The sequence below is a fragment of the Lepisma saccharinum genome, chromosome 23 (assembly GCF_977018435.1).
Source record: "Lepisma saccharinum chromosome 23, izLepSacc3.1, whole genome shotgun sequence".
NCBI classification, from domain to species: domain Eukaryota; kingdom Metazoa; phylum Arthropoda; class Insecta; order Zygentoma; family Lepismatidae; genus Lepisma; species Lepisma saccharinum.
In genome coordinates, this window is record NC_139251.1 from 56,508,299 (window position 1) to 56,535,169 (window position 26,871).

A 26,871-nucleotide genomic window follows, 5' to 3' on the forward strand; every position below is an offset into this window, starting at 1 on the left:
CGATTCCTTGATGATGGTTGTCTGGGAAAGATTGTCCCGTTGGCAGAACTTGCCCCATAAAGAATTAAGGCAGAGTTTAGCCAGAGTACGTTTCCCGGGATTGACTTCGATACTGTTTTCTTCCAACAGAATACCCTCCTTATCGAAATATTCCTGTATGTATTTCTGCTTATCCTCGTCGTTCTGACACCATGAAGGCCACCCGCTGGCTTCCTGTTTTATTTTCAAGAAGGTGTTGACATAACCAGAAAAAAGTCCTCCAGTCTTTGTGACAGGGTCGTACATCGATGTTTCATACTTCCACACTTCCGACACTGACAGCACTTTGTAGCCTAAACTGCAAGCTTTACGCACCTCGGCTATGACCCAAGTTCCTGAAAGTATACGCTGATCATCGGAATGGCTGCATGTACCTTCACATTTTAATCTAAAAGCACATTCCTTGCACAATACAAACATCAGTTTTCCGTGCATTTTTGTAGGTAAAACAGGATGTAAAAGGGATTTCGGTGGCAGAATAGTACATTTGATGAGTCCCTCCATGTTCAAAACCTCATTTACCGGAGGAATAGAATTTCCTAGAAATATTGTAGGATGTCCGACAGGATAGGCACAGTATTTGTTCACATAAGGGTACAAACTTGTAAAATCGTTGTACTGCAATTTCTCGTTTTCCTTGATCTTGTAATAAGTCCTGACTGTTTCAACTCTTCCTCCATATAAGGCGTCTCGTGGATTTAAAGGAATGCAGCAGACAATAGGATGTGTCGATAGATATCTATTCAGTTCAGGATCTGCTTTCAATATTTTGTTGAAATCGCATTCCCACATAGTGACCACATGGTATCCTTCAGAACGTAAAGCCGCAAGTTTACGACATGTTGTCTCGTATCTGAAGGCTGCTGTGTTCAACATGTCACTGTGTTTCTGACTGTTACTATCCTGATCGGTTTCATCGTCATCTTTCGGATACATATCCCTGTTAACGGATATGCAACGTTGACAACCATGCCAGTAACAGCCCAGGGCCTCATACACTGTCCTCGTCTCCTCGTGATAACCGTCCACTCTGTAACGTCCTCCTATGACATATTTTTCACGAGTACGTCCGCCGTGAAGAAGTATTACATCATTCTGTTCTTCAACGTAGGTTAGCCATTTCAATGCAAACTTCGACATCTGATCTGCATGATGGTAACCTCCTTTAGGAATTATTCCTATAGTGTTAGCAGGCATAAATTTCTGTCTGTAAATTAGTGAACAGGCAGATGCTATTGTGAGGCAATCCTTGAAAATGTCTATTCTGCATATGTCTAGGAAATTCTGTCTCAGCTTCAGACATCCTTGTCTCAACAGGGTAACATCCTTGATGCAGTATTGGAGAAGTTGGTTTCTGTTGTTGAAAGGTATATTTCGCATGCATTCGACGTCATACCAAGACATGAAACGGTGTTGATCTTCAACTGTTTTCATGTATTCATAACCGTATGCAGAAGGAGGAGGCATCGGTCCAATGTAATTTCTGTTCTTGTAGGTGTTCCACAAATGCGGATAATATCCTTTCTGAACAGGCAAACCGAAAAGTTTCGAAAAGCCTGCAAGATTTGTCTGAACGTAGTTGAGACTGTCCACAAAATGAAGATTTTGATATGTCATGCTGATGATTTTGGTACCATCTAAGATGACACGAGGTTTCATTTCTCTCTCCAACATTCTCCGTAATAAAAATGTACAATCGTAACCTCGTGCATTATGTGCACAGATGGTTATGTCGGAAAACTTATGATGCAATTCCAAATAGGACAGGAATGTGTCTACAGGGTCATCCCAGAATATAAACTCTCTTGTTCCACAAACAGAACACGGAACCGTTAAATCCTCTTTTTTGTAACATGCGTGACAGGCCGTCTGCACCACAATAAGATTCGGAACGTGAAGAAAAGTTTTTTCTTTCTCAAAATAAGGAATGTCAGTGTAGCATTCAAAGTCGTAAAACACAAATATAAATTTTGAGTTCTGTTTAGGTTTCGGTATAGACATGTAACAGAAATGATTTACAGGTTTCACACAATTACATACCGTACAATATTTCATGTTGCATCTATGTACTTTCTCATATCTATTGTTCGTGAGAATAATTCTGAAACATCGGGGACACTGTTGGATTTCGCTGCAGACAGTACCGTTTGGGAACGGTGTAGAAACATGATTCGTGAAGCAGTTCTCATTTTTGAAAATTCTGTTACATGTTTGACATATTCTACGAACACCCTGTTCAGGCACACACGGTGGAGTTGAACGGCACATAGAACATAACTGTTTACACAGATGGTTATGAGCTTTCTGAAATATGAGTTCGTTACACCCGCGACATTCTTGTTTTGCCGCAAATGCTCCAACACGGTTCACTATCACATCATAATGCTGTCTCAGGTTATCGTAGAGAAGATATATAAATCTGGAAGCGTTTTCAACCTGTCCTTCAAACAAAACATCTTTAACGTCACGAAGATTGTTGTATACAATAATTTTATATTCTGGGAGAACTTGCTGAAATTTTCTCAGTTCGGGAATTCCACTTCCGACACACGTATTGTCTGTCAGATCTACATCTGCTTTTCGCATAATTTCGAAAACAGGTTTGAGAAGATTTCTGTTTCTTCTGTATTGAGTATAGGAAGGATCGTTATCAGCATAGGCTTTCCCAATGACCAGCGCTTCAGCTAAACAGAGGGTTTTTTTTCTATTTGGCACACCGACGATACTTCTTTTTCGAGTGCTTAACATGTAATTAGGTAAACAATATGTTCGATTACCCCCACCTCCAACAGGTATACTGACATGGTCTGCTCGTAAAATTAAGCGATCTGTAGCAGTGAAGGTTTTCGCACTTTGTAGTATTTTGTACATAATGTTCCACACCATATCACTATGCAACTGATCACATCTATGCCACCCGATGTAAATATCTTTCACAGTTGGGTCAGATATGTTAGACAAAGTTAAACCTATTTTGTCTTCATCCTTGACGTCTTTTTTAACGTAGGTGAGAAGATTTTCAACACCTTCGCGAATCCAAATGTGAGGATCGACATTTTCTGGTGGCTGTGAGAAACTGAATTCAACATGTCGTCCCTTGGAACGGAATTTAGGATATTCACGTTCTTGAATGTTATGTAATGTTATATTCCCTATCTGTTCACGAGACACTGAAGCACGTTTCCTTTTCTTACCTTTCCCATTTGATGGCTGTTCTGCTGGGGGGGTCTCCATGACGGTCCTGGCAAAGGCTCCGGGTGTGATCTGGATGCAGCGTTAGTTCCTGTGTCGGATGCCTGCGTCTCATTGGTGACTCGGGATACAGGATCAGGTGTTGACGGGGGGCCTGGGGACTCTTCGGGAATACCTGTCCATCCTCCTTCTGCTGGTGGGTTCGGTCTCCATGACGGTCCTGGCAAAGGATCCGGGTGTGATCTGGATGCAGCGTTTGTAGAAGTTCCTGTGTCGGATGCCTGCGTCTCCTTTGTGACTCGGGATACAGGATCAGGTGTCGATGAGGGGCCTGGGGACTCAGCAATGTTCGCCAACACTTCCCGTAATTGTGCAGGTGTTGTGTAATATCCGTCACGATATAGCACTAACAGATCGTCAGCGGATAACTGTACGTCCATGATCGTACAATGATTATTTCAAGAAGACTGTCTTGTGGAGAGAACGCCGTTCTTTATATATGCAAGCATGACGCAACAGTTATCTCCGATCCTAACGGTTCTACTGACCCTATGTGATTATCCCGGAAATGATTAACAGTCTTCACCACATGTTTTCCTCGTTGATATCGCTATGTAACGGTTTTCGTGTTTATCTGTAAACACAGGACACAGGATGTAGATAAATTCTTAACGAAGGAACGTCTGAAATGTTTATCTATCGGCAAAGGAAGAAGGACGTAGATAAGAAAATAGCTCGGCTCCTAATTGAGCTAGACCGGAAGAGATGACAAATTCGTAATCTGCACGTCGAGACCTTTCAGTAGAGTGGTCGGAAGGGGGGGCCTACGATTGAAAATAAAGAAAGTAGGAAACGGCCGGTCCTAGAACAATGAAACCTGGTTCACCGGAAAGAGGCCTTCACTCCGAGTCCAACAAGCTATCAATCATCCTCCTAGGTCAATTAGGAGTCGAGATATAGCGATTTTAAGTTTGAAGGTCATTTCAAGGTCAAGTTGTCCAATCGATAGATCTCGAGGCGTAGAATCCGAATATGGTGTCATTTGCGGTCTAGCACTTCCGGTTACCGAGATATCCGGGTTTGAAGTTTCAAGGTCACGGCCAAGGTCAAGGTCAAGGTCACGGCCAATGTCAAGGTCAAATTCACGGTCAAGGTCAAGGTCACGGCCAAGGTCAAGGTCAAGGTCACGGCCAAGGTCAAGGTCACAGCCAAGGTCAAGGTCAAGGTCACGGCCAAGGTCAAGGTCACGGCCAAGGTCAAGGTCAAGGCCACGGCCAAGGTCAAGGTCACGGTCAAGGTCAAGGTCACGGCCAAGGTCAAGGTCAAGGTCAAGATGTATATGTATATATATATACTCTGACATATGTGTGTGTGTGTGATATATATATATATATATATATATATATATATATAACTCTACTGTTATTAGCGGTCATTAACTTACGGTTACAAAGGTTTACACTTTAACCATGAGTTATGTGTGTTAGCAGGTTCTGTGACATACTGCGAATTGTTTGTCATTCTCGTTAGCAGAATATGATACCGCTATCCACCCACTTCCGTACAGAGATATTAACATCCACCCATTTCCTTACAGAGATATCAACATCCACCCATTTCCTTTTGATATTGCGAATGGAAAATGAAACTTGTCGAATACACTGACAGTGTTTGTTCTGACATCTTATAGAAGCCATCAAGAATATGGAGAGAGAGAACTTTGTAAGTATTCCAAGTAAATAATTAACATAATCATTTATATATATATATTCAATATATGTTTATTATTTCCATTTATTCAAAATACATATATGGATCAGAAAAAACAGTGTTACTCTGCACACATGTCAACTTATATACATTACATATATAGAAATAACGAAAATTGAATAAGATGATTAGTGTGTTAGCATTGTTAGTTTTTAGTTATCCAATTTTCGTTTTTTCAAAATCTCTAGCATCCTCTTCTCCATTTCACCTTCTGTACCCCCATTTTATCTATACCTTTCTGCTTCCGCACACCTTTGAAAACTTCCATCAGTTCAAAACACACTTTCATGCTGAAGTGGGATGGTACATAGGTAGCTTTTCTTATATTTTCAATAAATCCCTCGAACACCGGACTTGTTTGTTTTTTGTCGAATATGTACGTGAACAGCTTGACGAGGTTGTCGAGTCTAACCTCCATATCCTTGCACACCTCTTCCAGATTTTCCAACAACTCTCCAGCTAAACCATTCTCCTCGCAAAAATCTACAAAGCACGCAATCTGCTTCTCAGCCTGCTTCGCATGGGTTTTGCTCCATAGATTCCTTCTCTCACCTCCACGTTCAGCTTCATTTTTCACATTCGCGTGTAGGAGGTCAAATTCGAACGGTAGGGATGCCATCTGGAAATAAGAAACAAAAAGTAAGACATATGTTTTTTTGTTTTCAGGAAAAGTTTTTCACCATGGGCAACATGATGAAAACACAGTTCATATTAATGCAGATGTTCGGTGTGATGACGGGTACGGAAGAGACGTTTCTCAAAAAAATAAGGAATATATCGGCGAAATATGACAGGATAAATCAGCAAAACAGAAATTTCTTCAAGCAAAAAATAGACGCCATGAGGGGACAGTTGGACCAGATGGAAGAGGAGCTGGACCGGAGATTCGGTACTCATGATATGCAGAACGAGATTCTGGACGAGTGCCGTACCCACCAAACAGGGTAAATACCATATTTTATAATACAATATTTTTGACACGTCTATTATATTGGAATACATTTTTTCTGGAATTCTCAAATTATAATTTCTTATACACGCATATTTACAATTTTTCGATTAAAGTATCTGATAATTCCCGATTCACACATAGAAACATACTTTCCTATACTTACAAACGTTCTTCTAAATTTAAACATTTTATTCATTACTACTTCGTTCTATATATTTATATGCATTTTCTCACCAAATATTTCTATCTATTTACAGGTTCGATATTCTCCGAAAAAGACATGTAAGACGTTACCAGCATCTAGCATCAGGGAAGAGTTTAAGACGAAAACAAACTTCTTCATCTTCCACAACAGTAAACCCCCCACCCCCTCTGTCCCGAATACCTACGTCACCTTTCGACCGTTCCAAACCTTCTACCTCTACTACTCACACTCTTGCTACAGAACCCGTGCCTCTCGAACCTGCAGCTCTTCCACAAATTCCCCTTCCGAGTTTTGCTCTACTGTTCGCACGCCTGTCCTCCCCCCTGATACCGAATGCTGGTAAGTCTACTACTTCACTATCTTCGGGTGGAAATAACCCCCAAGCGGAGATAGTGGAGATACTTTCCGGAGAAGAAGAAGAAGAAGCTCAACAGGTATAAGTACCGAATCTCCTGTGAGTTTTCTGTTTTTTATATTCTATCGCTTCTAACTCTGTATTCATAGCTCATTTTAAATATATATGTACACGTTTATTACTATTTTTTTAAATATCGATCTTTTCATTTTACCCTCAGTTTCGGAAATTATACGCTACTCCGGAATACAGAAAAAAACAATATGCTTTCTCACCTTTCACTATTCGTCAATTTCTGAGGTGTCCGTCTCTTCTATGATATCTGGGTACCGCCGTGTCGGTGGGGTTCTACTTCCGGAAAACTGTTCCTCCACTTTGTATATGCTGGAAAGAAAAATGAATATTCTTTTTAGTCCACTTATTGTCGGATCGTTACCGTACTGCAGTAATTCCGCAGGATCCAAAACATGGCCGTTCACACCCATTACCGTGCCTATCGAGTTGTTTAACATTATACCGGTGTGGAACCATTTGAAAATCTCGTTCAACGTTAATACAGAGTCTCGGTAACTTTTTCGAAACATCTGCATTAACGTTGAAACGTCACAGTAATCAATTATCATGTAGGACTTGTGGCACCCTACTCGGTAGACACGTGGGATTTCCTCACTAACTAGCTCCTCCAAATTCTCATAGCGAACCATCTCGATGCCTGAAACAGAATGTCTCAAGTTCTCGCCGGCTCGCATCAGATATTTTGTGGCAACACATTGAGGAGGAACATGCAGATAATCTACATTTATATGCTCGGAATTTAACTCCGTCTCTGTTTCCTGGCATATACAGTTAGTCGAGGTAACCCCCGTAACTACAATGAACGGCCCTGCCTGGTACCCGTGTGCAGCTATATCATCTGCTACTTTCTCCGACCACACACAGTACGGTAAGTGGCTGTACACGGGAGCTCTTTCTGTAACAAAATGTGTCTCGCATAATCCGTGCGTACGATGTCGGGAATAGAACATACTGATCGCAAATCCATCATTGTCCAATTCCAAAGATCTTTCACGCGATACATTCCTGCTGTAATATGTGACCAGAAGAGATTCTCGGAATCTTACAGGTGCATCTATAATCAGCAACTCACAATTCTTCCCACCAGACAATTTTGGTTTGACCGACGACTTCACTTTCCCTAGACCAGAAATCGTAGCAGGGTATGCCAGACACGTTGTTTTACATGGAGAGTACTCCGTATAGCCATATAAGGGGTTAGACACAACATTCTTCAGAATATTCTGTTTCCTCCTCCTTGAATGTTTACCGTCATCATCGAAACGTTTTCGTCTACAGCGTTTTAGTTTCTCGTATACATGATGGGCGGCATTTTTTTCCTCCCAACTACGTCGAAATTCTGCTTCGCTAATACAACTACCCTCATACCATTTCTCTTCCGTACTCCCACCTGGACGTATCGATGATTCCGGTAAACTTTCAGGAGCAGGTACGTCACTACTACAATCCGAAACTGGTTCAGCTGGGGATAATTTTCCAATCACCCCACCGAAAAACGTCAACACCCAGGACACCAAACCCATCATACTTACCTTCCTTCGAATAGCTGTTCTATCGCTTCCTCCGGTAACAACTATCTCCAATAATGTACACAGCTGAAGATGTCTGGTGAATAGTGAAATTCAAACACAACGGAACTTTTTATATACCTACCTACCCCTCCTCTTCCTCGCTGATAACTTCTCCCTGAAGTTCCTTGCGCATCCTCTCGCGCAGAGCGTCGAGTGCCCACGTTCCTCGTCGATCCTCCTCCCCCGGTATCGCATACACATCCACCTCTTCGGAGAAACGTACTTTTTTCTTTTCATCGGAGAAACGTACTTTTTTATTTTCTTTCCTTCCGTTCTCCATCCAGCAGTATCACATTTTCTCTATCTTTGCATTTACAGTCCCAACCAGCACATGTTCCTACACAAATAGCATTTATCTCCACTAAACTCATAACCAACGCCCCTAAAAACCAATTAGACACATCCGCTCTTTTTGCCCGCTCTCCATTCCGCCGCCTACTAACGTATCCTGCACACAGTCATACCTTATCAACGTTCCCACGAACTTCTACACGCCCATTCCAAGAAACACCCGACATGTCCCAACACGTGTTCCACAATCTCTACATATCACTTCAACATCCCAACACATTTCCTTTCCAACTCCTTTATCTTCTCAACCGTCGACGCTTATCAACTTCAACAGTCATTTACGCCCCCCAACGGAAACCCATATCATCATTCCCAGAAAACTAACCGTAGTCACCTCCTGATTAACAACAGGAAACCTCAACCCATATCAACATTCCCAGAAAACCGTCACCTCATCATTAACAACAGGAAACCATCTTATCAATTCCCCAACAGCCACTTTTCCTCCTCCCCCCCACAACCAATCAAAACACTCCTCACAAAATAAACACAACCCATTCAATGACGTCACGCCAATCAAATCCCTCCTAACAAAATAAACCCCACCCATTTATGACGTCATCACTCAAAACACCCACCCTTGCTTGCCCACACTGCTTGGTCATCAATTGATCTTTGATCGATCTTTTCCAATCAATTGATTTATCGACTTCAACGGGGGTGAATAACTACTACGCACGATGTAAAGTAGGTTTTGAGGGCAGAAACATGTGTGATATCTGTAAATCTGTAAATTAGCCCCAGGGTTTTCATGGCTCTCGAAGTTATGTAATCTATGTGGTGGATGAAAGTGAGTTTGCTGTCGAAAATGACTCCAAGATCTTTGTGCTGTTGTACGAACGGGATGATTTTGTTGCATAATCTATAGGATGGTGCTGTAAAATTGGATTTGAGGGTAAACCTCATAAAAACGGATTTTTCGGGATTTATTTTCAGATTCCAGTCTTGGCACCAGCGTTCAATGTGTGTGAGATTGTCTTGCAAGGAACAAGTGTCTTCAACTGAAGCGATGTTTCTAAATAACTTACAGTCATCAGCACAGTAGCGTACGCAGGATTTCATCAAGGGGGGTGTTATTTCTAAAACTTTTTTTTCCAAATTCACATTACCATTGTTTTATTATACTTTAATTAAATAATAATAATCACAATTAATTAATAATACTTATAATTAATTAATTAGCTAAATTAATACTAATAATACTACTAATACCACTACTACTACTATTAAGTAGTAGAGATCTACATATATATAGTATTTATGAAAACATTAGAACGAAATTACTTTCTAGTCATTCGATTTTTATCAAATCCTGGGAGCATTTTATTGTTTCTTTGTTACGAAATAATTGTCTGGTCAACGAGGTGAGATTTCAAGGGTGAAGAAGATCCATAAATACAAGAAAATATATTAAAATAAATTGAAATAATCAAAGTATGGAACTCATCCAAGAAGCTGCGGTGATCTGGTCGGTAGAGCGTCTGACAAGTGACAATCACTCGGGAGATCCGGATTCGATTCCCGAAATTGGTTGGAATTTTTCCGGCTTCTTCCCCGCATAAATGTCCCCGATAATTCACATCTGGATTGTCTCCCTATTCTTACCAATAAAACATTTTACAATAGTTAAGCTTATTGTCGTTTGAATAATTGTCTAGTCAACAAGGTGAGACATTTCAAAGAGAGACATTCAAACGTGCTGCGGTAAACGATACAATGGGAAGGCGGACTGGTGACTGTATTCTTGTCCGCCTAGCCTTTGTCTATACATTAGCCTCTTACAACGTACCAACAACTTTATTTAGTTAATTTTCATTGTTCACACACACAAAAAAAAATACATGTTCGTTGAACCACTGGCGTACGTAGAGGGGTGGCCGATGGTGTTCCAGCCCCTACCAAAATTTTGAGAAAATCAGAATTTTCAAATAAAAATCCGTTAAGAACTTTAAAAAATCAAAATGTGTAAATGCGAAACTTCTTTTAAAGTGAGTCCCGATTACCATTTTTGTCTTTGAATACAATTTTAATAGACTGAAAAGCTCCAAAAATACGAAATATTTTATTATGCATCCTGCCCTCCAAAACGAAGCCATGTGCTTTCCACATTTACTATTCCAGCCCCTCCCGAAAAAAAATCCTGCGTACGGCAGTGTATTGAACATTGTTGCAACTGAGATACAAAACAACTTTTTTTATCTTTTAAATCATACTCGTAGTTACTCTAACCCAACCTCATAAACTCGTGTTTATTTTCAAGGCATCACTCTGAAAGACGCGTGTGTTTGGAATGCTGTGCTTTTCTCCATGCTACATGGAAATAATAATTCAAATTATTATTGTTATTATTATTATTATTAGTAGTAGTAGTAGTAGTAGTAGTAGTAGTAGAAGTAGGAATAGTAATATTATTGTCCCAGATCTTTGACTGTGAAAAATTGTCCATTTAATATTTTTTCCACAGCATTTTTCATAATATTTCACAAGCTCAAGGGGGGGGGGTTAAACCCCGTAACCCCCCCTTGCGTACGCCACTGCATCAGCATACAATAAAATTGAGCATTCTGGAGAAATATATTCATGAATATCGTCCATGAAAAGAGTGAAACACAGGAGCCCTAGAGAACTTCCTTGAGGCACACTGGAAACTACAGGGAGCCATGACGAAGAACAACCAGCTATGATAACCCTTTGCTTTCTATTGTGCAAGTAAGATGAGAGTAAATTAAGAAGAGGTCCGTGAATGTTGAATCTGTTTGAAAGTTTATGGATGAGTTTTGTATGAGGGACAGAGTCAAACGCTTTAGAAAAATCTAAGTAAACGACATCCATGTCTTGCTTGGCACTCAGGCAGTTAACAGCGTTGGTGAGCAAACAAGCAAGGTTTGTGTCACATGAAGCATGAGGAAGAAAACCGTGTTGAGTGGGAGAGAGGAACGGAGTAGCATGCGCAAGGATACGATTGGAAATTATTTTTTCGGCTAGTAGTGCAAGTGCAGGAAGTAAGGAAATCGGACGATAAGAAGTAACGTGAGTTTTGTTTCCGTATTTGAGTATAGGAACTATATTTGCTTGCTTCCATGCAAGAGGAAATACACCCTCGGAAAAGCATTTGTTAAAGATTATGCTAATTGGTTTGGATAGAATATGGGCTAATCGTTGTAGAAATATGCCAGGGATATCATTAGGAGCGTTAGCTTTAGAACATGAAAGAGATTTTAATAATTCGTGGACTTCATTGCAGTTAGTTGAGATTTGAGAGAGTGTGTAAGGAGTCATGGGCTTGACTTCAGGCAGTGCAGTAGCGGTATTATTTGTAAAGTTTCTGTGAAAATACGAGTTAAAAAGTGATGTGCGCTCCTTCTTTGTAGCAGACTTACCGTTCCAGGAGACTAGAACGGTAATACGGTCGTGTTGTCGGCGTGAGTTAATTAGCTTCCAGAACATTTTGGGGTTTTTAGCAGCACTTTCCGTCACAGTTTGAATGTAATTATTATAGTCTCTTTGCATTAAGTTTTTGCTATGTTTTCTTAATTGAGAAAAACACTTAACTGTGACTTACGAACGTTATCACTTGTGTAACCTAATTTATGTAACATAATTCTTAATAAATTAATTTTTCCTACGTCTTTAATTGTTCAAAACAATTTTTCTTGCTTTCAGTTTTAGATTCTAAATACGTTTCAAATACTCAACTAACCAGACGCGCAACCACGAATTTTTGTCTGGAGGGAGCAAGTACCAGGATGAACGTACCAATAATAATAATAATAATAATAATAATAATGATAATAATAATAACAATAATAATAGTGACATTATTATTAGTAGTAGTAAAGAGGTTATTTGTGTTGCAACAAACGATTTCATATATTTTTCCAAAAGTTCAATATCACATTAGCTAAAAATGGAAAACAAACACACAAACTCTATTTTTGAAAGGCAGAGAATGCATGATAAACATGCGTTTTTCATATATGTAATATGGAGCGACGTAAGATAAAAAATACACATGCAACATGTAAATTGTGTACGTATTCAAAGTTTATTTAATACATACGTATTTATGTAACATAAATTATTAAAATACTTTACACAATCAAATTGCAACGTTCCTCCCGTAGCACTACACACTACACCAGGAAGCGATGCAAAAGTCTACCCATATATGCTATCATGTAGCCAGCCGTAGACATGGATTCATAGTATCTCAGAGTTTGCGGGATTTAGCATGGAAAGGTAAGAAGTCAGCTAGTAAAAGTTTATTCATATTTATACACACATGTAAAATACCAGTTTAGCACATACACACTTACTTCTTCACAGGAAGGTGCGTGGGGAGTGTTAGTGACTTTATTTAATTCAGAGAGTTCAATTAGTGCATGTTTTTTGGTTTTTTGGCTATTGTATCCTGGTCGTTGAAGCATCCAGACTAGATCTGGGAAACAGGTCTTTCGCAGTCGGCATCTGGTAGTCGACTCAGCTCCGGGTGCGGTGCGGTGCGGTAATATGTCATAATCGATATGGAGTGTCATGATTATATTTGACTCCAATCTGTTGTATTCTGTAGACAAAATCTTTAACAATTAACTTGATATACATAATAACAAGAACACGCTTCGGCAACTGTCGCTCGAAGTTTAAAATATTGTGTTCCCAAAGTGAACAAAACAATTACAATCACCACATACATAACACAACAATAAAAAAAAATTACTCCAATCTCGGGAGTTTAATGCGGAAATGACGAGGTCTCTCCGACCCCAGCTTGCTAATTAGTGGATTTGTGTGTCCTCTTATTTTATTCCAAAAGGATAGTTTGGCTTGTCGTAGTGCTACATCAAGAAGCTCCAAATTCAGATCTTCGTGTATCTGGATTGTGCGAGTAAGAGGAGGATGCCTTCCAATTGCTCTGGCAGCTCGATTTTGGACTCTTTGCAGTTTAATTAAATGCGTCTTCGCTGCATGCTGCCAGGCGGGACTGGCGTATAGTAATATCGGCCGCACCATCATTTTATATAAATGCAGGCGTGTCTCGAGTGTGAGTGCCATGGACCGGAACATTGGGTATATATATCCTATCCTCTGTTTGGCCTTCTTAGTCTGGGCATTGATGTGTGGTCCGAAGGTAAGGCGTTTATCAATCAACACCCCCAAGTATCTAACTTGTTTAGCGCTGGGTACATCTCGCTGAAATAGTTGCAAGCTGGCCCCTTCTTTGGCATTGGATAGACTAAAAACGACTGAAGTACTCTTTTCTGGATTTATCTTGATTTTCCACCGTTGAGCCCAACGTTCAAAGATCGGCAGGAAAGTTTGCATCTGTTTCTGACACTGAAGCACACGTTTGCCGGTAGTGAATAGTGCAGTGTCGTCTGCGTATGTGGCAATTATCCCTTTATCTGGGGTGGGTACATCTGCAGTATACAAAGAGTAAAGTATCGGAGAAATCACCGATCCTTGAGGTACCCCAGCACGGACCAGTCTTGGCGTCGATTTCTGCCCATTTATAGACGTAATGAAACTTCGGTTAGACAGAAAGCTGGCTATGACCTTTATATAGCTGAGTGGAAACCTCATTCGTCGCAGTTTATACAGGAGTCCAGCATGCCAAACTCGATCGAACGCCTTTTGTACATCGAGAAATAATCCTAATGCTCGTCGCTTCCAATCAAGACGAATCGCTACATAGTCGACGACGCGAACAAGTTGTTCGTTCGTCCCATGGGAACGGCGAAAACCAAATTGATGATCTGGGAGCAGATGGTTAGCTTCTATGATCTCATGAAGTCGTCGTTGCATAACTCGTTCAAAAAGCTTGCTAAGATGAGAAAGCAAACTGATGGGACGGTAATTGTTGGCATTTTGTGGATCCTTACCAGGTTTTGGTAGTACGATGAGTTTCGCTAATTTCCACTGAAGTGGAAAGTAACCAAACTTCAAGATGTTTGTAAATAACTTGGCCAAAAAGACGTAGCCCTTACGGGACAGATGCTTCAGTGCAGCTGGCGGTATCCCGTCTAAGCCGGCAGCAGAGTTATTTTTCAATTTCCGTGTTGCATTTGCCACCTCGCGAGGCGAGACAGGTGGAACATCCAACGACGAAGGCTGGCGTTGAAGACGTTGGAAAGCAGCATCGACGATCTGTTCTGTAACAGCGTCATGAAGATCATTGTTTGGTTGAAACTGATCATAGAAATGATCGGCTAGAAGCTCAGCCTGCCTCTGGGGGTCCATAATTGGGCCTGCAGGGCTATTAATGGCCGTCATAGTAGGCTGTTGACGTTGATTTAAATTACGAGCAATCTTCCAAAATGCAGGATCAAGCTCTGTCAATTGGCCAAGTTTGCGATCCCATTGGTGGATTCGTTCACGGTGTAAGTATTGATGAAGATGACGCTGAAGGAGCATCCAGTCTCCCCGGTGGATGGGCGATCTGTAGCGATGCCATCGTCGGCGCGCCCAACGCACAAGTCGTGTTAATATATACAAAACTGGAGTAGCCTGAGTAGAGAGTCGATCTCTTGTGAATGTCGTGGAGTGGCGCCAGGAATCTGCGATGACGTTGGTGAAGATAGTAACACCCCTGTCGATGTCTGCAGGTGATGACAACGGAGTAGTTAGGTCAACGGAATTGTGGACACGAGCGGTAAAGAGAGTCCAATCAGTAATAGCTTCTCGTAAGGTGCGGAACTGATGTTGATATAAACCGTATCCGATGGAAGCAGAGACAGGGAGATGATCGGAATCGAGGTCCCAAGTTACAAATGGCATAGTGCTGAGGCCGACATCTTTGGTCACGATGACATCTAGCACATCGGGGCGACTTCCATTGCGTGGATAATGCGTCGGTTCGTGAGGAGCAGAGATGGAAAAAGCCAGCTGATCCATTATACCAGCCAAAGCATTCCCGGCAGTGTTGGAGGTGATAGAATGCCAGTCACCGTGTTTGGCGTTCATATCGCCCCCAGTACAATTCTATCGCCAAGTGTTTCTAGTACAAGAAAATCGTTGGTGGCCAGAACTTCTTGTGGAGGCTTATATGCTGAAATGACAACTAGGTCTTCATTTGGTGCATGGAGCTTCACCGCCAAGGCTTCCAACGAAGCTAAAGGTGGAACTGGTATCTCGATAGCAGTGAGGCCACGTTTAACAAGTATTAACAGACCTCCCTTTCGACGACCAATTCGATCTTCTCGAAATATTTTATAGTTGGGAACTGTCCATATGATATGAGGTTTAAGATGAGACTCATTGATAAGAGCGACATCTATATTCCGTGAGTATAAATAATGTTGAAGCAATAAGGTCTGTTTTTCGATGCCATTTGCATTAAAGACAAGCAAATTTATCTGACGTAGAAGTCCATTGCGATTAAAAGCACCCATCGCTTTGCATTTCAATGAGTGTTTGCAGAACAATCGTGACATAGTTCATGCTGGTTGTAGCGCGTGACATTCGCTGGAGTCCTCTATTAATGTGCTTCAATATCTTCTCGAAGTGCATTTTGTTAACCATATCCAGTAGAGATTTGAGTATGGAACCCACATCTTCTTCGTTTTCTTCATTAGCCTTAGGACGTTGACGTCATCTGTTGTCTGCCACACCACTCACGGTATTTGCATAGCTGGTGGCATCCTGAGAGGTGGTTACGGCTGGAGTGGTCAAGGACTCTGTGTTCGTGTAGACTGCGTCGGTTGTACTGTTTGCCGTTTCGCCATGGCGGTGAAGTATCGGCAACCACGGTAATTCGCCGGGTGATTTTCCTTACAATTACAGCAGACTGCGGGTGTTTCTCTGTCCTTCTTTGGACAATCTGCGGTAAGGTGGCAACTTCCACATTTCACACAACGTGGTCGAGCTGCACAGTTACTTTGGGTGTGGCCCAGGCGCTGACATCGGTGGCATTGTAGGATGCTGGGTGGTCGATATGCCAGAACCTTGATCCGATAATAGGAAAGGTACTCTTCTGTATAGATGTCAGCAGACTTTTCGTTCCTGCGAAGTGTGACCAGATACAATGGTATTTGCTTCTGGACGTGAGTTTTTCGGTCCCTCTGCGTCATGCGCTGTACATTTTGCACATCGTAGCCTTTCTTTGCCAACTCCGCAAACAAAGTATCATAGGGCACGTCGATAGGTAATTGCCTGATTACGACGTTCAGAGGACGATTTTGTCGAACCGGTGCACTTGCAAATTCAATCTTTTTGGTGGTGAGGTTGCGTTCGAGAGATTCGAAGTCAGCAGTTGTTTGACAGTGAACTCGAATACTGCTAGCTGTATATCGAATTCGCGGTTCGGATTTCATAATATTGTGCAGCGTAGCCACCAATGTGTGCGGAGACGATACATTGTAAATATATATCGGAGGTATCTTGCGATTGGACGAAGTTGTTTCACCTGCGAATTCAATTCCATCTTGATGTCCGTTGGTGGCAGATGTTCCTGCAATAGAATCAGAGTCCTTGGTATAAGTCTGAAGAAGCTGATATGCGTTGGACACTGGCACTGAGGCAGCAAGCGGCACAGATTGACTAGGCTTCACAGCTTTCCTTGGATTCACTAACTGAAAACCATCGGAGTTGGTATCTTGGTCTGCACTGGAAATCGACTGTTGACGTTCTCTCTTGCGAGATTCTTCAACATCTAGCCTACTCACCGGTCTGGATTTCAGGCCACCACGAAAACCAACTCTTGGGTAGGGATGATGCCGAGGGATGGCGCCGATATTTCTGGATTTCAGATCTTGGAAATGTGGAGTCATCTGGGCTGCTGGCGTGCCATCCTGGTTGGCAGTCTCTGCTGATAGGTTCTCTTCCATCTCGACCTCGTCTGACCAGTCGCGTCTTCCTTCGGTACCCATGGCTGAAGAGATGAACAACACACCGGAAGGAATGCGGTCGTCTAATGAAATCTTCTGCTTGTCCGACATCTAGGCACAGGTTCCACAACTAGGCGACGTCTTCCGTAATCCCCTGGCGTGGCTTGGTATCCACCACACCAGGGACTCCCTCCTTGGATCTGTCCGTGAATCCCGTGTGCAGCTCCGGGCCTCGCTGCTCCGTTTATATACTGTTTGGTGGCAGCACAGAGGCGGGTGGAAAGGATCGGAACTAAGCCTGCTGCAGCGTTTCAAACTCGATTCAAATTTTAGGAGTAGCAACCTATGAATTATCATGTTTTACACTGTAAAAGTCACTAACATAAAAAAATACTAAAAGCACATGGTAATTCAATCTTAACACATGTGTGCCAAACTAAATACGTTGCAACAATACAAGTTACATGTTAGTCAACAATTACAGCGAAGTCCATAAGATTAAATGAGCTTCAAACTTTAACTGAAGGAGTATGCCTCGCAGGGCATTTAGTATGCTTTCTTAATCACCCCCGACAAAACATTTTAAATATGGCGACCCCGCAAAGTCGTTACAAATTCAACCACATCATAATAAAACAACAACAAAATGTCTATAAAATTGTCTCTCAAATGTGCATGCTTCTTTTCCTCAAAACAATTGTTCATGCATTGAAGACAAAATCAATTAACAGAAGTTTCATTTCTCTTTCTGGTAATTCACAATGCAATACAGAGAAACAAAGAAACTGCGAGCGAAGGGAGCAAGAATATTTTTAGATTAATTTATTTTCCAAAACGAAAACAATATTGATTTAGAATAGAGCTCTGTTTTACAACTTTTTTCATTTATATTCTTTCGGCGCCCCGCTCTGACCTTGATGAGACCAAGAAAAACCGGTCGGCATTGTGAGCGAAGCGAGCTACAAAAATTTTACCAAATTTATCTATATTTGCATAAACTTTGAAATCGAGAGGACAATGGCTCTTCTGTGCCCCCTGCATGTGCCCTTAGCAGTCAATTTTGTTCTCCTGAACCCCCCTAGAATTGACTTCCTTTCAAGATTGGTGGGGGAGCAATGCCCCCTGCCCCCTGCCCCATGCCCCCTTGTGGTTGCGTCACTGCAACTAACAAACCTATTTCTTCTTCAGCATTCGCTTCCCCATGATATCTACAACCTCTATACCAAGTTTCACCGTAATCCTATGCTTCGAACAAGCTCCACAGTTTTCTGAATAGAAGAATTTTAATTCGAAGCACCACATTTCCACCTGGTGATCAAAATTGGAACTATTTTTCTTTTCAACATTCTTTCCCCCATGGTGTCCGTAGACTCTACCCAAGTGTCACCTAAATCTGATGCTTCGAAAGGGCCCCGAATAAAGGAATTTTAATTCTGACCACCTGGTATGTTTATTTCAAATCGAATGGCTGTAAAAAATAATAATAATAATAAAGTGCTCCTCTGTGCATAGCACCACGCCATGAAGGCATATAGGAGGTGTGGGGGTAACGCCCCACACTTTCTTGATCCGGTCGTGAGTGGGGGTGATGTGATCAGCATCACGCCCCTGACCGCCTTTACACCCCAGGGTTTCCCCCAGGTACCCATGTTATTCGACGCTGGGTGTTCGCCTGGGCCGCTTCCATCGCAAGAAAAGTTTCCGGATTTGAACCGGCCAGGGATCGAACCCGGGACCTTTAGAATGGTAGTCAGACGCGTTACCGACTGAGCCACCGCGGCCACAATAGCTGATACATATTAATATTTCAAGTACAAAAATATGGGTCTTATAAGGATGAAGTAGAGGGCCTCAGCCACACTAATGATGCTGGCACCGACGAAGAGACCAAAAACGCTTCCAATGGAAACTGAAATAAGAAACAAGAAATAGGTGAAATAAGCAAATGTTTTCCTTACTGCTATACTTAATAAACACAATTTAGGCTTGATTAAGCTCGGAACACTAATACAGATACTTGGTTTTATGTTCGTGCAGAAAATGAATTTTCAACTATGACAACAATAACTCGTAGCGCAACAGCTCTTGACGCCCAGGAAATACCTATCAACTGGCGGCCTTACTCCCTCCTGCCGAAGTTGGAGATCATTCTTCCAGTTACAGGGTGGCGTGTGGTCAGCACGACGAACCCACAGTCGTTGCTCTATGTTTCCGTGACCGGGTTACGCTACTCATTCGCAGCTCCCCAATTTCCTCACGATGGTGGATCCGTCCCATACACTGGCCGAAATACTTTCCTCAGAAGACTCGAACCGGCACGTCCCGTAGCCGGAACCCAAAGCCTGACGCTTAAGATTTATTGATTGATTTGCTTTTTTTTTTTACTTCGCTTTTTATGCCACTTTTGGCTAATTCGCGAAGATGGGGATGTGTGATGACATGATGAAATTGATGAATGCACTTCACAAACATCCATGCCTAGGCTGGGATTCGAACCCGGGACCCCTGACACATGCTAACCACTCCGCCACGGAAGCCGGTCTTACGGCCACGGTGAGGTACATTTTTAACTATAAATTCATTTAAATTATAAACACCTTCCAGGATTCTAACACAGGAAAATATTACTTTCAAGATGTGGTAATTGGTTTCATGTAGTACATGCACCAATGACCCTCAGGGGTATTTTCGGTGTCAAAAGTTCTCAATTATAAATCTCATTCCCAATAAACACGGTCAACATAATTGTCTGTTGAGTCCTGTTGACCTGTGTTTGTTGTCATTTGTGCTAAGTGCTCCTTTACAGCATCAGCTCTTAGCTATCTACTACGGTATGGAGACTTTATGCTTGGAGCTAGTATAGTTTTAGTTCTTGTGTTACTATATTGGTTTTATTAATATTATTAGGGAAGTTTTGAACATACTCATTTTAATATTTTGTTCTCAGTTTTGATTTAGTTAATATATTTATCCCGTGTTGTGTGACTGATAAATATAGCCTACATGTGCTATCAAACAATGAAGGCAACTTAAGAAATATTATTTTCATTTGTCTTAAAACTGGCTTGATAAAAATGCCGCTGGAAAGATAAGAAGACAAAAATCTAGGTAGGATTTGTGAGAGGGAGACTGGCAGTGGTGAGGTAGGGTTATCTATGCATAAACACCTCCCCCCCCCAACACACACACACTCCTAGTTGGCTATGAGGTGGAAGGTAAGATTAGTATATTGATTTCTTACCTACAATATCCATTATATCCCGTATAGCATACATGCGCCTTCGTCTTGTTTCAAACTTGAATAACTTAGTAATGTTCACTATTCCAGGGACAGGAATTTGATTTCTCCTTTCAAAATAAAAAAAAAATAAAAGTTAAAAATGTTTTTAGAATACAATTTATTAATATATTGACATACGTTTTACTTAATTTCTAATTTGTAGCTACTTCAACAACATTCAGTACGAAATTAACCAGTAAAAAGTTATAATTTAGCTAGCATCTGAAATTTCAATATACATGTACGTGCACTTTTAAGTTACGCATTTCATTCTCAGGTGTACTATTTCTACAGTTTAACCTCTTTTATTGAATTGTATTTTTAATTTAATAATAAAATAAATATTTAAGTCTAGTCCTATTGCAGATCAAATTAGTGATTGGAAGGTATCGCCATTGAAGTTTCTTGGTTGGATTCTCAAAATCGACACGTGTGCATCACTCATCTTCATCTTCGCGGTTAAAGTCAAATGAAGAAAATTCAAAATACTAAGAGATTAACATTGACATCCGCATATTTTTTTCCAGGGAGGGACAAGGAAGGTATTGTTTTCCAGGGTTGGCACACTTTCCCCAATAATAGTGTTGTTACCCCAAAAAACATTTGCGTAAATTTGAATTTATCATATTCATGCAATAATTAACATATATTATTGGGGCTGAAATGAAATTTTATGTGTGAATTATATAATTTTTTGTTGACTTTCATTTCCCAAGGGGGGGGGGGGCACGCCCCCCCTCGCCCCCACACCGGACGCCCATGGAGATTAAGGAAATAATTTGAACGTATATTTATTTATATGATCAAAAATAAACCACTTTCCAATCCCGACTCGGGCATGGATGTTCTTCATGAATGCCCCTTCATCATTTTCATATTATCATCACTCATCCTCACGATTACCTAAAATTGGCAGAAATGAAGTAAAGAAAAAACCTGAAAAAACTAAGCAATAAGGACAGCATAATATGATCAATAATAAGTCAAAATCTACATTTTAATAAGCAGGTACACATCATATTTTAATCTACGTTTAGACTCAGTGGTATAATCAGCACACCACTTAGATAAAACGTTGACCAAACTGTGGTGTTAGCCTGGTCAATAATTTCCAGAATGTTCGAATTTTACAAGTCACCGCCCAGTAGGGTGCCAATGGACCTAAAAACACCCCACACGAAATTTGGGATCGGAGCGACATTTTCGTCTTTATTTTTCCCATAAAGATAACACACTTAGAATTCAGGCATCTCTGCTGAACCTGCTCTATGACTTTCAAATGTTATTTTAAACTTGAGCTCAAAGGTACGCAGAAGGTCATGGAAGATTTATGCATCGTATTCATTCCAGAAACATTACATTGTATTTAACATTCTAGCAAGATTATGTTTAAAAATAGAGTACAAGTCACAACTTAAGTACTTGCCTAACATTAAAGAAGAGTGCGAGTCACAACTTAAGTGTTAATAATTGTTAGGCACGTTTTTAACATCATACTCTTAAAGATAGTAAGTATTCTATCAATATGTACAAAGTAAGTCCAGAGCAGCAAACACGATATTTTGTCTAGGGGGGGGGTTCGAGTACCAGGATAAAAGTACCATTTATAATTATAATAATAATAGTAACAATAATAATAATAACATAACAACATTAATATAGGAGTAGTAGTATTAGTAGTAGCAGCATCATCAAAAACGTTATTATCCTCGTAAATTACGCAAATAGTTGTGGAAGTCAGTGTTAAAGTATTTGTGTTGGAACAAACTATTTGGATGTTTTATTCAAAACATCCAATTTCACATTAATATTGGATAACAACCATACGAACTGTATTTTTGAAAGACAGGAAATGCACAATAAATGCATTCCTAATATAGTATTTCTTTTTTACATATGACATGTATAACTTTCATGTACAACATATGTTTTACACATATGCATCATGGAGCGACATAAAATAAGAAAATACATATGCAACATGTTAACACTAAACTGTGTACATATTCAAAGTCTCTTTAATACACACACACACACACAAACACACACACACAGATATATATATATATATATATAAATATATATATATATATATATATATATATATATATATATATATATATATATATATATATATATACACAACATATATAATACAAATAGTACATTACAGAATCGATTTAGGCACCTCATAATAAACCAACAGCAAAAATTACATAAATTGCCTGTGAAATGTGCACGCTCTTTTTCCTGCAAGCAGATGTCCATGCATTTCATATGACAAAATAAATGTAGACAAATCTTCCTTTTCTGTCTGGGAATTTACAGGAAAGAAGAAAAGTGCGAGCGAAGCGAGCGAGAAAAATTTTAGGTCAAACTGGAAACAATATTGATTTTACTGAGGTTATGACATTCTCTCAATTACAACTTTCTTTCATTCTGATCGCTCCCGCCACCCCCTAACTACGATTCTGAACTTGATAAGACCAAGAAAATGAGGTATGCGAGCGAAGCAGCAGGAAAATTTTATGAAATGTGTATTTATTTGCATAAATTTGAAATCAAGGTGTCATTTTCCTCTTTGTGCCTGCAGGTGCAATTGGCCGTCAATGTTTGCACTCCCTGCCCCCCATGAATCGATTTCCATGCAAAGTTGGGGGACAATGCCTCTCCTACCCCCTCTGTGGTTGCGCTACTTATAGTTAGACCTCGGATTTTTAGGTTCTAAAAAGTGTGCTTTTAGGTTTCTAAAATAGGTTTTAAAATTCTAAAATAGGTTCTAAAAATCATAAAATAGGTTTTAATAATCTTAAATTAGGCTCGAAAAATTCTGAAGTAGGTTGCAAAAAACTTAAATTGGTACAAAATTCCTGAGAAAATGGTGATTAGATAGGCTCATTTGAAACAAAATTTCACAAGAACCGTAATAAGCAAATATTAATTTGGAAACAAATTTTAATTTCTTTATATCATTTATATCATTTTCAAAATTATCTACAAATTAATATAATACTACACTTGTGCTGCTAGTAAAAGTTAGTTGTGGATATGAAAAGTGAATTACATTCTATAATTTGCTGGACAATATCTGGGTAGCTACTCGTAATTGCGTGAATTCCGGTAATTACACGTGAATTATTGGCTCTGGAAATTATTCATGAATTTTGGTAAAACATAAAAAAATGTACAAGCGGATGTTTTCCCTATTCCCATTTGTAGTATCTCCGTAGATGTGAAAATTTTTGCAACTTATATTAATGCAAATCTCATTAAATATATACAGGATGGACCATAATGATGGGACACATTTCAAATGCATATGTGGAGCATGTAGGAAGCAACATTTATTACCAAATATATGGAAAACACTGCCAAAGGACGGGAGTTTTGCACTGTGTTCAGTGTTTAAAGATTACATCCCTGAGATATACACAACCTTGACGAGAACATTCTTAGGCTCTAACAGTCATGTTCAGCATAGTTTTGCGCAGGGTCTCGGCTGGGATGGCCGCTATCTCCCTTCGGATGTTGGCCTTCAGTTCATTGATGGTTTTATTTATTTATTTATTTATTTATTTGAAAAGTCCTGAATACAGAAAAATCCATTTTACATCAGGATATCAACCAGAAAAGAAATAAACAAAATACTGAGATGGACACATACACACACATATACATATATAACAAGAATAATAACAACTAATGCAAAAAAAATATTCTTTACACTTCAGCTGCTTTATGCACGTCGTTCTGTAAGTCTGCTTTGATAAATGGAAGCCCGGAGCGTCTTTTAATGAGTTGTAAATGGTTTCTAGCCTGTAGAGAAGTGATCTTTGTTCTAAAGATAGCCTTGAAGATTTAATATAAAAGAAGTTGTTGCATTTAATGTTGGGACGTGGGATTCTGATATTAAGAAGTGGCAAGAGTTCGCTGGTGAAAAGTTGTCCATTAATGATTCTGAACAATCTGAGAGTTGACGGCGAAGAGAAAGGTCATGTATTTGTAGAGTGGATAGAATTTCTTGCTTGGAGAAGTTTGCAAGGGCTGGGCATCTGTGCTTGACTATTCTGACGAAGAAACTTACTACTTTGTTTGTTTTCTTTAAATTGCTTTCACATGCCATTGACCAAATACAGGAACCTTGTGGGCCTTGTGGTGTACACCTTGTGCTTTAGGTAAAACCACAGGAAGTAGTTCGGTGGAGTTAGATCCGGGGATCTGGATGGCAAATGGACATCACCGAATCTCGAGATGAGCCGTCCCGGTATGGACCGTAGTGTGCGCGGAGCCGTCATTTTGTTTATTTGTGTGCCAGATGGATGGAATCTTCTTAATTTTGCCACCAGAGGGCAATAGCATCAGTTACGCAATGACGTAACAAGGAAACCTTGGTGCGAAGTCGCAGCCCTTCAGGCAGCGCATTTTGGATTCTGGCCCAGGGAGAGGAAGTAGTTTTTCCTCTAGACAGACACCTTAAGAAGGGGTCCGCGAAACCACGACATGGGAGGAGAAGGATAAGTAATTTTAAGTTTCGAATTGGCACTCACACACCAAAATTATATTTTGTTCATCTTTCTCGTCCGTTAAACTACGTGGAGAATTCACTTGACTGTAAAGGAATAGATTTAGTTCATCATTATTAATTATTTAGTTCAATTAATAATCATCCAACTGGCACAAGTGGTACGACACGAAAATGGTTTATTTTAGCGAGTTTAACATCGAAAATCTTTCTTTATGTAGACTAATGGTGCTTGCACATTATGTGAATATGAATAAACTCGCATATTTTGGAAAAGGTGTTGTATCTGTAATTTCTAATAGCATAGCTGCCCCATAGCAAAATAAGTAGACCTATAAGGCGGAAATTTCCACTGCGCGCTTTCCAAAGGTTTGTATGCATTAAACAAGCCTGTTTAACGTGCATACAGATGCAGAGCATGGTTCTCTGTCGAATTGTATGGAGCAGTTAAAACTTCTGTAAAATGGCGCACTACCAGTGTCGTGGAAGGGTTGTCATTGACGCTACTGCTGTATGACTAGTGGCACCATACTGCTGCAGCCACATGTCCCTTAGGCGAAGCCGTCTCATTTCAGGTATGAAGAATGTTTCCTTAGGCACTTAATCTGCTATCTTCCACGGCACTTCACATCCATGTTTTCACGCTACAATTTTAAAATTTGAATTATGCAAACCCTTTCCAGAAATCTCAGGAAGGGCAAGTCCCCCCCCCCCGTAAAGGACAAGGTGTACACCACAAGGCCCACTACCGTTAATGAACTGAAGGACAACATCCGAAGGGAGATAGCGGCCATCCCAGCCGAGACCCTGCGCAAAACTATGCTGAACTTGACTGTTAGCGCCAAATAATGTTCTCGTCAAGGTAGTTGATTTGTTGTTTTAAGTCCACTTTATGCACAGTAAGGCTAACCGGGACTGGACCTACAGTTTAAAGTGGGATACGAACCACCATGTGCCTCCACCGGGGATCGAACCCGGGACCCCTTGATTACAAGGCGACGAAGCTACCACTGCGCCATCGGGGAGGCCTCGTCAAGGTAGTGTCCATCTCAGGGATGTAATCTTCAAACACTGAACACAGTGCTAAACTCCCGCCATTTGGCAGTGTTATCCATATATTTGGTAATAAATGTTGCTTCCTACATGCTCCACATATGCATTTGAAATGTGTCCCATCATTATGGCCCACCCTGTACATACAGTATTTATAAATGCTCTGAGGCAAGTTTCTCTCAGTTTATTTTTTTTATTTTTAATCGTTTTAGGAAGATAAAGAAAGTTACATGGAAAATTAAACGAAATTTTCTGAATCTGTTTACTTTCATAATAGGGATTACAAGGGGACGACGCTACCACTGCGCCATCGGGGAGGCCTAGGAGCAAGTTAGGCTCAGAGGAAGCCATAGTGTTGTGTGTATCAAGAGCATACTTCACACCTTTGAGCTCAAGTTAGAGAAATAGATAAATAAAGTGATTGGATACTTTGAGGGTTATAAGGCAGGTTCAGCTAGGATGCTACATTCTACATATGTTATCCTTACCTTACATGCCGTGAAGTGATTGGTTAAAGCATCGAATTTGAAGTAAAATCAGTGGTCTGTCTTAGATTCGATTCCCACCGCCTGAAGACGAGAGAAGAGCTTCTCTCTCGACACGTAGTGTTATAATAAGTATAGTTTAAAGCACTAGACAATGGATAATGTCCCATTAACATTGCATGCTAAATCATTGTCACTA

At 40.4% G+C, this 26,871-nt stretch overlaps 1 protein-coding gene across 1 annotated transcript in view; it reads right to left on the reverse strand.

Moving 5' to 3' along the window:
* Nucleotides 1-19,131: 19,131 nt before the first annotated feature.
* The window catches only part of LOC146005522 (uncharacterized), a 38,781-nt gene continuing 31,041 nt past the window's right edge, over nt 19,132-26,871 (reverse strand). Inside the window, exon 3 of the mRNA XM_083144767.1 lies at nt 19,132-19,241. Coding sequence (XP_083000893.1) covers nt 19,132-19,241 — 110 coding nt within the window. The remainder of the gene's footprint in view (nt 19,242-26,871) is intronic.